Here is a 13,197-nt window from a genome sequence, read left to right as displayed (position 1 = left end):
CATATTAAAGTTTTCCCCTTAACATTTTAGTTCCCATGCTCACATATTCAGTTGTCATATTCACAGAAATCTGGGCAGTGGGGCCTTTGAGGTGCTGGAGGAAGCCCTATGTGTGCGTGTCTCCTCAACACCTTGTAGTACAGTCAGTCTGCTCTGATATAGATCCTATTCAATTTCTGAAGTTCGTTTCTTTCTCTTTCTCCAGGGAGATTCTGGGGGTCCCTTGGCTTGTGAATATGATGACACATGGGTCCAGGTAGGGATTGTGAGCTGGGGCATTGGCTGTGGTCGCCGCGGATTGCCTGGAATTTATACAGAAATTGGTGTCTACAGTAAGTGGCTGATGGCAGTGGTGGCTCAGGCTACCTGTTCGTATCCAGCAGTGTTCCTCATTTTACTCCTGCATCTGCTGCGGCCCCTGGGCATCCTGGTGGCCCTGTGATCACCCCAGTCCACTCCCCTTTTGTTTCTGAGTCTTATACTAGGCCTCTCTTCCAACCTCCCACTCCTTCCCAATGCCCTTTCTGCAAATCCCAGTTGGAATCCACGGTCCCTCTGGAGATCCATACAATAGAGCATGGCAGGGAGACTGGGGCCTGGAAAGTGCCCCTGCCTGGTGCTCTGGTCACCTGCCTGAGCCACACCTGCACCAGGGCTGTGCGCTGGCTGGTGGGAAGGAGGGAGTGAACCGACTGCAGCTAGAGGGCCAGCCGCCCTGCCAGGTGGGCCATGGTGACTCATCAATATCTGGGGGAACATCTATCAAAGAAGAGACATCATCAACGGCGAAGCAAGCATTCAACGTGTTTCTGGTGTCAGGGCTCCCACCTGAGACTTTGTGAAACCAGCCAGCTGGGTGATTGCTCAGAGAGAGTGAAGGAGGTGTTACCAGGTCCCTGCAGAGGTGTGAGGTCTGGGACTTCCACTCTGGCTCCACTGTCTGGGGCTGGGAGAAGATCCCCTGCAGCCCAGTGTGGATCCATCTGCGAGTGGACAGCCTCTGCCACATTAGTTTTTTTGGAGCAACCCATTCTTGGCATCCCCTTCCTCAGTGCCCTAGTGGCCACTTTCAGGGACGCTGCAAGTTGTATTGAGTCTGTTATGGAGTATGGAGTTTTTAGAAATCAACTAAATAAATATTCGGAGAGTCTCCCGTGTTCTGCATGTCTACTGGCCTGGTTATTGGGGACACTGAAGAGAACTTACCTCACATTAAACTTAGGAAGATGTTGATGATTCTTTTTAAACTAAAGAGTGAGAGGGGTAGTCTCTGCCTACCCAGTTGTGAGTTGGATGGGTGGTTTTAGACAATTGGATTTTGCTGCCTATGCTCTCCATGGCCATCAGCATTTCCGCATGGAGTTTTGTAGCTGAATTTGCTAGTCATTGCATCTGGGAAGGAGGAAGTGAGAGAAACTGGAAGCAAGAGAGGGATCAGGGCACTACATCCCAAACTACATCCTCCATTTTCTGCCTATTTCTGCCTCTCCTTCTCCAAACCTTGAGCACCAGATCACTTTAATCAGGCTCTATGGAAAACACAGGGCTGAAGGTTAGGGAGATGATGAGTTGGGGTGCTTACCGATTCTGACCATTTCCCTCATTACCCTTTGGGTCCCAGGGTAGCTCTTTGATATGATGCAGACCACATTATTGCTTCCAGTTTCCTCCTTTGTTTATGAAACATTGAAGTTGCCTCCTTTTAGGAGAGGATTGGTGTGTTTTGCCTATGGAAAGAAGGTGCATGTGAATATTTACATGAATAAAGATTGGTAGAGGCTGAACAGTGGCTCACACCTGTAATCCCAGCACTTTGGGAGGCTGAGGAAGGCAGATTGCTTGAGCCCAGGAGTTCGAGACCAGCCCAGACAACATTGCTAAATCCTGTCTCCACTAACAATACAAAAATCAGCTGGGCATGTTGGTGCATGCCTGTAGTCCAAGCTACTCGGGAGGCTGAGGTGGGAGGATTGCTTGAACCTGGGAGGTCGAGGTTGTAGTGAGCTCAGATCACGCTGCTGCACTCCAGTCCGGGCAACAGAGTGAGACTTTGTTTCAAAAAAAAAAAAAAAAGGTAGAGATTGGTGGATAACTACTGCTCTGATTACTATCAGATCAGATTTGCATGTTATTGAACCTCGTATAAATGGAGCCATACAGCAAATGCTCTTTTGTGTCTGGCTTCTTACCCTCCATGTATTTTTTCCATATGTGGTTTTTGAGATTCATCCATATTGGACCTAGAATTAACCGATGCAGATAACTATTGGATTTCAAGACCTACTATAAAGGTATGGTAATTAAGACAGTGTTGTATTGGCATAAGGTATTGTGCTGGAGCCCTGTTGATTCTAATAGGGATGGCACCGTATCCAGGAGGCTGAAGAAAAGAGCTGGAGGCAGTGAATGAGACATAGGGTTTGTTGGAGGGACTTACATACAGGGGTGGTCCAGTGGCAGCAGGCTGGACAGGAGAACTGCTACTGTTTGTAAGAAACATACATTTTCACCTAACACCCTCCACCTAGCAACCTCCATCTAATCCAAAACAAAGGGCCTTGATCCCCCTATATGGCCTGTGTTCCAAGGGATGGGCTGGGCGTTCAGATGTCTTTCATAGATAAGGAGGGAATCTGTAGGTTGGCCACTCCTGGATTCCTTAGCTCAGCACCTTGAATACACATTCTTCTTAGATGGTAGGGTCATTCTCCAGATATGCTTAAGTTAAATTATTGCTTTCAGGTGCATTTGCCATACATATATATATCAATGAAACAGGATAGAGAGTCCAGAAATAGGCCCCCACCCATATGGCCAATTTATTTCAACGAAAGTGCTGAGGTAATTATTTGGGGGAAAGGGTAAGTCTAATAAATGGTGCTGGAATGATGGCATATTCCTATGCAAAAAAAAAAAAAAAAGTGAGCCTTGATCCTTACCTTGCATTATGTAGAAAAATTGACATATTATAGAACTAAATGTAAAACCTGAATTTATAAAACTTCTCTAAGAAAACTTGAAGAAAAATCTTTCTGATCTTTGTTAGGCACAGATTCTTTAAATATGATTCAAAAAGTATGTACCACATAAGAAAAGAATGATATATTGGATCTCAACAAAGTTAAAATCTTCTGCTCTTAGAAAGACAGTATTAAGAAAATGAAAATAAAAGCCACAGACTTGAAGAAAATAGCAACAATGTTCACTGTTAAAGAAAAAATTATTCAGTAATGTTTATTAAAGCACAACAAGGAAGACTTTATTGAGGACCAACAAAACAGGTTTAAGGATCACTACAATAGGGTCTCCCTTCCAGGGTGAGGAAGAGAGACTGGGCTCAACTTTGAATACAGTGTAGACATGTGGGAATTTATAACCAAAGAGAAGTGTGGGGATCAGTGGATGGAACATTATTAAGAAGAAATATCAGGGGTGTCTTAGTTCATTTGTGTTGCTTTAACAGAATACCACAGTCTGGGTAATTTATAAAAGAAGATTTATTTTTTACTGTTCTTGAGGCTGGAAAGTCCAATCTTAAGGTGCTGGCATCTTGTGAGGGCCTTCTTGCTGTGTTATCCTGTGGCAGAAGGCAGAAGGGTGAGGGGGAGGGAGGGGGAGGGGGGGGAGAGAGAGAGAGAGAGAGAGAACTTATAACCTGAAGCCGTTTCATAATTAGCTTTAATTCTGATATAAAATTTGTTATAATGTATTGATTGGTGGAGCCCTCATGACCTAAACACTTCCCATTAGGCCCATCTTCAGACACTTTTGCTTTGGGGATAAAGTTTCCAACACATGAACTTTGGGGGACACAGTGAAACCATAGTAGGGTGTAAGGGGGATCCTGGCTCATCTGACCTAACAGGATTCTTGCTTAAGATAGGCCAGAGTGATCAGACATCACCTGGGGGATGGGAGAGGATGAGGAAACTGATCAGATAATGAGGATAATCAGATAGCAAGAATGGGAGTTCTGGCTAAATGGACTTAGCAGAGTTCTTTTGGTAAAAGCAGATTTTACAAAGAAGTGCACAGACAGATCTAGGAGAAGATTTAGATGCCTGACTAAAGTTTGGTCAGGCAAATAACTTTTGTCACCATTCAAAGACTTATATATGAATGTTTATCACATCTGTATTCATAACAGCCAGGATCTGGAAACAATCCTAATGTCAACAGTTGAGTGATGAAATACTAGTCAGCAATAAAAATAATACACTTTTGTTCATTTAAAAATAAATGAAAAAGTAACATTTAAAAAGAAAAAGAATAAAAATGAACTATGAATACACAAAATGACATGGATGAAATTTAAAAAACATTACATTGAGTGAAAGAAATTACACTCCCTCAATTTAGATTGCAAGTAGTCTTCCAAGTTAGCAGAACAATTGAGGACTTTCCTATTGCTGGTTAGAGACCGTCCCTCACCACACGTTTGTCCTTTATGACTTCTTTGGTGCAAGTGCTATGTCTTCACTTAATGACCTTTAAGGTTCCTCCTATAGGTCAGCAGTATGAGCTTTAAAAGCTAGCTTTACTGGCCGGGAGCGGTGGCCTGTAATCTCAGAACTTTGGGAGGCTGAGGCAGGTGGATCACGAAGTCAGGAGATTGAGATCATCCTGGCTAACATGGTGAAACCCCGTCTCTACTAAAAACACAAAAATTGGCCAGGTGTGGTGTCTTGTGTCTGTAGTCCCAGCTACTCGGGAGGCTGAAGCAGGAGAATCGCTTGAACCTGGGAGGCGGAGGTTGCAGTGAGCCAAGATTGCGCCACTACACTCCAGCCTGGGTGAAAGATCAAAACTCTGTCTCCAAAAAAAAAAAAAAAAAAAAAAAAAAAGCTAGCTTTACCTTTTACACACACACACAAAGCTAGCTTTACCTTTCACACATGTTACTTTCTTGCAGGTCACCAGTTGCAAAACAAATTTCAGACTACTAAACACTTGGGTCTTGAATAGCTGGAGGAGTAATGAAAAGGAAAGAATGAAGATTCTGAAGTTACCCAACTTCTTTTCTTTCCTACATTTCTATGTGATTGCCTTATCTAAGAAAGTCAGATGTCTCACAGCAAGGGGTATGGGAGGAGAAGGGAGTAGCTAAAGAGATTCCGAGATAACTTAATCACCAGATTGATTAGGAATTTATCAAAATCTGGGCTAACTCTAGTCTTTGGTTAGGCATTTTTTTAAAAACAAAAAGAGTGATGTGGAAATTTCAGATCAAGAGACCTAGAAATCAGTCCAAGCATTATTCTACGTTGGGAGCAAGTCCCCCAAAATCTGGCCATAAACTGGCTCCAAAACTGGCCGTAAACAAAATCTCTGTAGCACTGTAACATGTTCATAATGGCCAGCTCTAGGCGCTTAACATAAGGATTTAAAATTAAAAGAACAAATATTTAAAGCATCCCAGGCACACCTGACCTTAATACCAGAAACTGGAGTGCTTAAAGGAGCTGCAGACAAATTAGCAGCTAGTAGCCCATTAAAATGGATAGAAACACTTGGAAGCTCTGTGATATCAGTGATGACTGTGCTTTTAATCTGTGTTTGTCTTTGCGTAGTGTGCAGATGCGGATCCCGACTCCTGTGAGAAGTAGCTCACTGTGACAAAGCTGCCCTTGCTTTGATCTCTTTGCAAATCAGAGAAGGGGGACATGTTGGAAGCAAGCCCCCCAAAATCTGGTCATAAACTGGCCCTAAAGCTGGCCATAAACAAAATCTCTGCAGCACTGTAACATGTTCACAATGGCTCTAACGCCTGCACTGGAAGGTTGTGGGTTTACGGGAATGAGGGCAAGGAACACCTGGCCTGCCCGGGGCAGAAAACTGCTTAAAGGCATTCTTAAGCCACAAACAATAGCATGAGCGATTTATGCCTTAAGGACATGTTCCTGCTGCAGTTAACTAGCCCAAACTATTCCTTTAATTCGGCCTGTCCCTTCGTTTCCCATAAGGGATACTTTTAGTTAATATAATATCTATAGAAACAATGCTAATGACTGGTTTGCTGTTAATAAATATGTGGGTAAATCTCTGTTTGGGGCTTTCAGCTCTGAAGGCTGTGAGACCCCTGATTTCCCATTTCACATCTCTATACTTCTGTATGTGTGTCTTTAATTCCTCTAGCGCTGCTGGGTTAGGGTCTCCCCAACTGAGCTGGACTTGGCAATTCTATTATCTGTTTTTTTTTTGTTTTTGTTTTTGTTTTTTTTTTTTGAGACGGAGTCTCACGCTGTTGCCCAGGCTGGAGTGCAGTGGCGCGATCTCGGCTCACTGCAAGCTCCGCCTCCTGGGTTCACGCCATTCTCCTGCCTCAGCCTCCTGAGTAGCTAGGACTACAGGCGCCCACCACCGCGCCCGGCTAATTTTTTGTATTTTTAGTAGAGACGGGGTTTCACTGTGGTCTCGATCTCCTGACCTTGTGATCCACCCACCTCGGCCTCCCAAAGTGCTGGGATTACAGGCTTGAGCCACCGCGCCCGGCCTTTATCTGTTTTTTAAAAGACACAAAATGATATTGTAGGGCCATTAAGGAATATTCACTAAAGAACTTGCTTTCCCATTATAAACAATTAGAAAAAACTGGACAGAATTATTTTATTCTGAGTTATTTATTTTATTTTATTTAGAGTTATTTTATTCAGAGTTATTTATTTTAATAACTTCAGCTATTAGGACAATAGCCAGTATATGACTGTGATCCTAGAGAGAAGGAAAACAAGTGAAGTGAGTTATATAATTATATTGGCCTCCTTGGTGGAGGCAATTTTCAGATGGCACAGAGAGGGAAACCCAAACAGAACACTGATATCACTAAGTGAAGGAGACAGAGATTTGAGTTCAGGAAGGCTACGTATCTGGAGTTTGCAGATCAGAATACTGTAGAGCAGAGGTTGGCAGACTATGGTTGTGGACCAATTCAAGACATAGCCTTTTTTTGTACAGGTCTAAGATAAGAATGATTTATACACTTTTGAAAGACTTGTTTTTAAAAAAAGAATATAGCAGAGACTATGTGTGGCCTACAAAGTCTCAAATATTTACTATTTAGCTATATATAGAAGTGTTTCCCAAACCATGCTATATAGGGTGAAGATAATCAGAGAAAGTTCCAGAAATCTGCAGAGCACTCCCTTTTAGGCTTTGGCTGAATGTTAATTTGCACATGAATAGGGTAAATTTCCAGGTGACTAGGCAAAGGACAAATGCCAGGGAGCCATAAGTTAAGCAATTCTCAGAACTCACGCAGTACTGGGAGACATTCAAGTTTCACCCAACCAGAGAGGAGGGATCTCACTGAATACTTGGGTGATCAGTAGAGATCCTACAAGATTCACACCTTAATATCAAGGATAAGGTAGCTGATATGGTTTGGCTCTGTGTCCCCACCCAAATCTCATCTTGAATTGTAATCCCTGTGTGTCTATGGTGGAACCTGGTAGGAGGTGAGTGGATCATGGTAGTGGTTTCCCCCATGCTGTTCTCACGATAGTGAATGAATTCTCATGAGATCTGATGGTTTAAAAGTGTTTGGCAGTTCCCCATTTGCTTGCTTTCTCTCCTGCCACCACGTAAGCTGTGCCTTGCTTCTCCTTTGCCTCCCACCATAATTGTAAGTTTCTTGAGGCCTCCCCAGTCATGTGAAATTGTGAGTCAATTAAACCTCTTTTATTTGTAAATTACCCAATTTCAGGTAGTTCTTTTTAGCTGTGTGAAATTGGACTAATACAGAAAATTGGTACTGGAATAGTGAGGTAATGCTATAAAGATAACCTGAAAATGTGGAAGCAACTTTGGAACTGGGTAACACACAGAGGTTGGAAAAGTCTGGAGGGCTCAGAAGAAGACAGGAAGATGTGGGAAAGTTTGGAACTTCCTAGAAACTTGTTGAATGCTTTTGACCAAAATGTTGATAGTGATATGGACAGTGAAGTCCAGGCTGAAGTGGTCTCAGATGGAGATGAGGAACTTACTGGGAACTGGAGTACGGTCACTCTTGCTATGCTTTAGCAAAGAGACTGGTGGCATTTTGTCCCTGTCCTAGAGATCTCTGGAGCTGTGAACTTGAGAGAGATGATTTAGGGTATCTGGTGGAAGAAATTTCTAAGCAGCAAAGCGTTCAAGAGGTGACCTGTTTTTTTCTGAAAGTGTAGAGTCAGCCATGTGCATTCATAGAGAGATAATCTGAAATTAGTGCTTATGTTTAAAAGGGAAGCAGAACATAAAAGTTTGGAAAATTTGCAGCCTGACCATGTGGCAGAAAAGAAAAACCCATAATGTAGAATATAAAACTGAACTTTTGTACTCATTACATTAAAATCTGTTGACCCTTCATTTTGAATGGGCCTTTTACCCATGCATAACTTTGTAAAATCATTGGAAAATATTGGTTTACTTAGTTATGCAGATTTTCCAAAAGTTGACACATTTCATTATAGAGTACTGTACAGTATCAGAAAAGAATTGCCTTCACTCAGATTACCACCACTGTCATCAGAAAAGTCTTTAATGATTGGAAAGCTGTTGTGTTCATGGTAGCACATACAAATTTTCCAAAATTCAAATTTTCACTTGAAAGCTCAAATTTTAACATTGGCAACAAATACTGTCAGTCATTTTTCTTAAAGTTACAGATTCTAACTTACTTTATTTTTGAGAAAATGCCTGCCAAATACTTAGGTCAAAATAACAATAGTTCTATTATGATTCATTCTTTGAAAGTAAAAATGATGTCCCATGATAAAACCAGCTAGTTCAGTTCACAACTCAAACAACTGCACATGTGTTTTCTTGAGTCAGCATCATACTTCTGCGTACAGCAGCAGTGCTTTATGCATACTTGCCATTTCATCACACAAAATAATTAAATGCATGTACATTAAAAGATCAATACTTAATAAATTAATAATTTTTACAAAGATTATTTATAAGATATATGTATATATTTATAATATGTATGAACCCCAGTAAGGATGAGATGTTGGCCCTCCAGGGTAGAAGGAGGTTGATATAATCATCTTCCTACCAAATAGCTAGTTGGTTTCCTTCAGGAATGTAGCACATCAAAGGCTTGGCATTGCTCTCTGATGCTGACAGATTAGACATTCAGAGCAGTAGTAGCTAGATCACCTTTGTTCAGAGGAAACTCGTGCTGTTTTATTGGGTGAATGAATAGCCTCCAATCCTGCCAACACAATTATATTCTTTTCCTGAGCACAGCGTGTAGTGCAGAGGTTGACAAGGACAGGCGCTAGCTGAGCTCTACTGGAGGAGTCATCCTATCCACCTGGTTCAACGTTGAGTGCTTCTTCTTCAGCAGATACCCATTGGTGGGCATTGGTATGAGATTTTAAAAAGCCACACCTATTATACCCACTCCTATAGGTCTAGCCATGTGCTTCTTCCCCAAATGTTTGAATTTTGCTCTAAGGCCCAACCAACCAGACAAGTCATTCTTCACTGCCTGAGGGTCCATATATATTCTTACTCAGGCCACTTCTCCCTTTACAGCAAGTTGATGACCAGGTGTACTGTGTGAAACTCTATGTATAGGGTTTCCCCTCACCACTGTCTTTTAGGGACACTCATGAATGGGGGATTGTGATGGTTGACACTGAGTGTCAACTTCATTGGACTGAAGGATGCAAAGTATTGATCCTGGGTGTGTCTGTGAGGGTGTTGCCAAAGGAGATTAACATTTCAGTCAGTGGGTTGGGAAAGGCAGACTCACCCTTAATCTGGGTGGGCACCATTTAATCAGCTGCCAGGACAGCTAGAATATAAAGCAGGCAGAAAAAACATGAAAAGACTAGACTGGTCTAGCTTCCCAGCCCACATCTTTCTCTTGTGCTGGATGCTTCCTGTCCTTGAACATCAGACTCCAAGTTCTTCAGTTTTAGGACTTGGACTGGCTTTTCTTGCTCCTCAGCTTGCAGATGGCTTATTGTGGGACCTTGTGATTGTGTGAGTTAACAAACTCTCATATATATATATATGTCTCCTGTCTAGAACCCTGACTAATACAGATTTTGGTACCAGGAGTGGTTCTAAAGGAACAGAATATTAAGGATGGAGTTATTTCATTGGTTTTGGGGTTTCTGGAATTGGCTGCTTAACATGATTAGACGCAACAATGTGAAGGACTCTACTTCTAAATTTTTTTTTTTTCTTTTTTGAGATGGCATCTCACCCTGTTGCCCAGGCTGGAGTGTGGTGGCACGATCTTGGCTCACTACAACCTCTGCCTCCCAGAATCAAGCGATTCTCCTGCCCCAGCCTCCCGAGTAGCTGGGATTACAGGCACTGGCCACCAAGCCCGGCTAATTTTTAAAATATTTTTAGTAGAGACAGGGTTTCACCATGTTGGTCAGGCTGGTTTTGAACTTCTGACCTTGTGATCTGCCTGCCTTGGCCTCCCAAAGTGCTGGGATTATAGGCATCAGCTACCACACCCGGCAGGACTCTACTTCTAATAGTATGGAGAACACTGATAGTCCTTGGCATGAACTGTTTAGAGAGTTATGCAAAATAAATACATTTGACATTCCTGATTCACAGCTCATGAGAGGCAAGGACTTTAGTGACTCTATACACAATACCTTTGACCATATGTGGAGAGCCAAGAACAAAATGAAGCTGGTTGTTTGCTTTAAGTTCAGTGGACAAAGTGATGAAAGAGAATGGTGAACTCAGGGATTCTAACTCCCAGTTTCAGAAGCAGATACTGAGCCTCAAATCTGCTAAGATTGCCCTGTGTGAGAGTCTTATCTCCTGTAGAGAAAGAGCTGAAATTGTGGAAAAGCAGGCATAAGCTCTTACATGTGAGTGGCTGACCTGCAATGAAATGTGCATGCACAGTCTCGCCAGGTGTCTACTGTTAAAGTGAGGGCATTGATTGGAAAACAATGGGACCCTGCAACTTGGAATGGGGACTTGTAAGAGGACCCTGATGAAGCTGGGGACACTGAATTTGTAAACTCTGCTGAACTTTTTTGGCCAGAAGAAAAGCTTTCTCATCCCCAGTAGTGGCAACATCCCCTCCCTGACCCGTGCTGCCATCAGCCTTTCTACCTTTGTCTAAGGAGATAAACCCTGTGCTGCCTGAGGCAACAGCGATGGCCTCTTCTGAGACAGTTGCCAGACAAGGTAATGTTGATTCTCCTCAGGAGCCACCCCCCATACCCCCATTTGCTTCTAGACCTATAACTAGACCTATAACTAGTCTTGGTGGGCCCTTAGAGGTGAGGTTGAGAGTGTGACCCATGAGAAGGTGCACTACACTTGAAAAGAACTACTTGAGTTTTCTAATTTATATAAGCAGAAATCCGGAGAACAGGCATGGGAATGGATATTAAGGGTATGGGATAATGGTGGAAGGAACATAGAGTTGGATCAGGATGAATTTATTGATTTGGGCACACTAAGTAGGGACTCTGCATTTAAAGTTGCAGCTTGGTGAGTTAAAATAAGGTTCTAATAGTTTGTTTGCTTGGTTAGCTGAAATATGCATTAAAAGATGGCCCACTGTGAGGGAGCTGGAAATGCCTGATCTCCCTTGGTTTAATATAGAGGAAGGCATCCAAAGGCTTAGGAAGATTGAGATGGTGGAGTGGATTAGTCACTTTAGACCTACTCATCCCAGCTGGGAGGGTCCAGAGGATATACCCTTGATCAATGCCTTGTGAAATAGATTTGTGAGGTTAGTTAGTACCTGCGTCTTTGAAGGGCCCTGTAAGTGCTCTTCTCTGTATGTCAGATCTAACAGTGGGAACTGCAGTCACTAAACTACAAAATTTAAATACAGTGGGAATAATTGGATCTCAAGGTGGTAGGGGCCAAGTGGTGGCACTCAACCATCAAAGGCAAGGTGGGCATAGCTACCGTAATGAACAGCAGAGGCAAAGCAGCAATCAGAATGGTCTGACTCATGTAGAGTTCTGGCATTGGGTAATTAATCAAGGTGTTTCTAGAAGTGAAATTGATAGGAAGCCTACTGTATTCCTACTTAATTTATATAAGCAGAAAATTCTAGGTCGGATGGATAACAGACTAATTTGAATTATAAACACAGAGAATCATGGCCCCTCAATCAATTTCCAGACTTGAGCCAGTTTACAGACCCAGAACCCCTTGAATGAAGGGGAGGCTGGGTCCCCTTGAGGAAAGACCCCATTACACTACCGACAACTTACGCTGTTAATATTTCTCCCATCCTTCCCCAAGGAGACCTATGGCCTTTTACCACGGTAACTGTGCATTGGGGAAAGGGAAATGATCAGATATTTCAGGGACTACTGGACACTGGTTCTGAGCTGACACTGATTCCAGGGTATCCAAAATGTCATTGTGGTCCTCCAGTTAAAGTAGGGACTTATGGAGGTCAGGTAATTAATGGAGTTTTAGCTCAAGTCTGACCTTGGTCCAGTGGGTCCCTGGACTCATCCTGTGGTCATTACCCCAGTGCCAGAAGCATAATTGGCATAGACATACTTAGCAGCTGACAGAACTCCCACATTGGCTCCCTGACTGGTAGGGCGAGGGCTATTATTGTGGGAAAGGCCAAATGGAAGCCATTAGAGCTGCCTCTACCTAGAAAAATAGTAAATCAAAAACAACATTGCATCCCGGGAGATCTACGGAGATCAACTACGGAGATCAGTGCCACCATCAAGGACTTGAAGATGCAGGGGTGGTGATTCCCACCACATCCCTGTTCAACTCTCCCATTTGGCCTGTGCAGAAGACAGAGGGATCTTGGAGAATGATAGTGGATTATCATAAGCTTAACCAAGTGGTGACTCCAGTTGCAGCTGCTGTACCAGATGTGCTTTCATTGTTTAAGCAAATTAGCACATCTCCTGATACCAAGTATGCAGCCATTGACTTGGCAAATGCCTTTTTTCTCCATTCCTGTCCATAAGGCCCACCAGAAGCAAGTTGCCTTCAGCTGGCAAGGCCAGCAATATACCTTTACTGTCCTCCCTCAGGGCTGTATCAACTCTCTGGCTTTGTGTCGTAATCTTATTTGGAGAGCCCTTGATTGCTTTCTGTTTCTGCAAGATACCACACTGGTACATGACGTTGATGACATGCTGATTGGATCCAGTGAGCAAGAAGTAGCAAACACTCTGGACTTATTGGTGAGACATTTACATGCCAGAGGATGGGAAATAAATCCAACTAAAATTC

The 13,197-nt window shown here is 42.9% G+C and overlaps 1 protein-coding gene across 3 annotated transcripts in view; it reads left to right on the top strand.

Moving 5' to 3' along the window:
* LOC126948593 (putative serine protease 42) overlaps positions 1-13,197 on the top strand; it is a 67,874-nt gene that overhangs the window by 4,143 nt on the left and 50,534 nt on the right. For 2 of the 3 annotated variants that reach the window (XR_007723495.1, XR_007723494.1), the window contains exon 5: positions 206-882. Coding sequence is in view for 1 of the 3 variants with exons in the window: in XM_050780580.1 (XP_050636537.1) it covers positions 206-442 (237 nt within the window). In the remaining 2 variants the exon portion in view is untranslated. Of the gene's footprint in view, positions 1-205; positions 1,641-13,197 lie in introns of those variants that run through there. The other variant, XM_050780580.1, reaches the window with a different exon arrangement.

Source organism: Macaca thibetana, chromosome 2, assembly GCF_024542745.1.
Source record: "Macaca thibetana thibetana isolate TM-01 chromosome 2, ASM2454274v1, whole genome shotgun sequence".
Lineage (NCBI taxonomy): Eukaryota > Metazoa > Chordata > Mammalia > Primates > Cercopithecidae > Macaca > Macaca thibetana.
The sequence above is the reverse complement of the archived record's forward strand: the minus strand, read 5'-3'. Positions and strand labels throughout refer to the sequence as shown.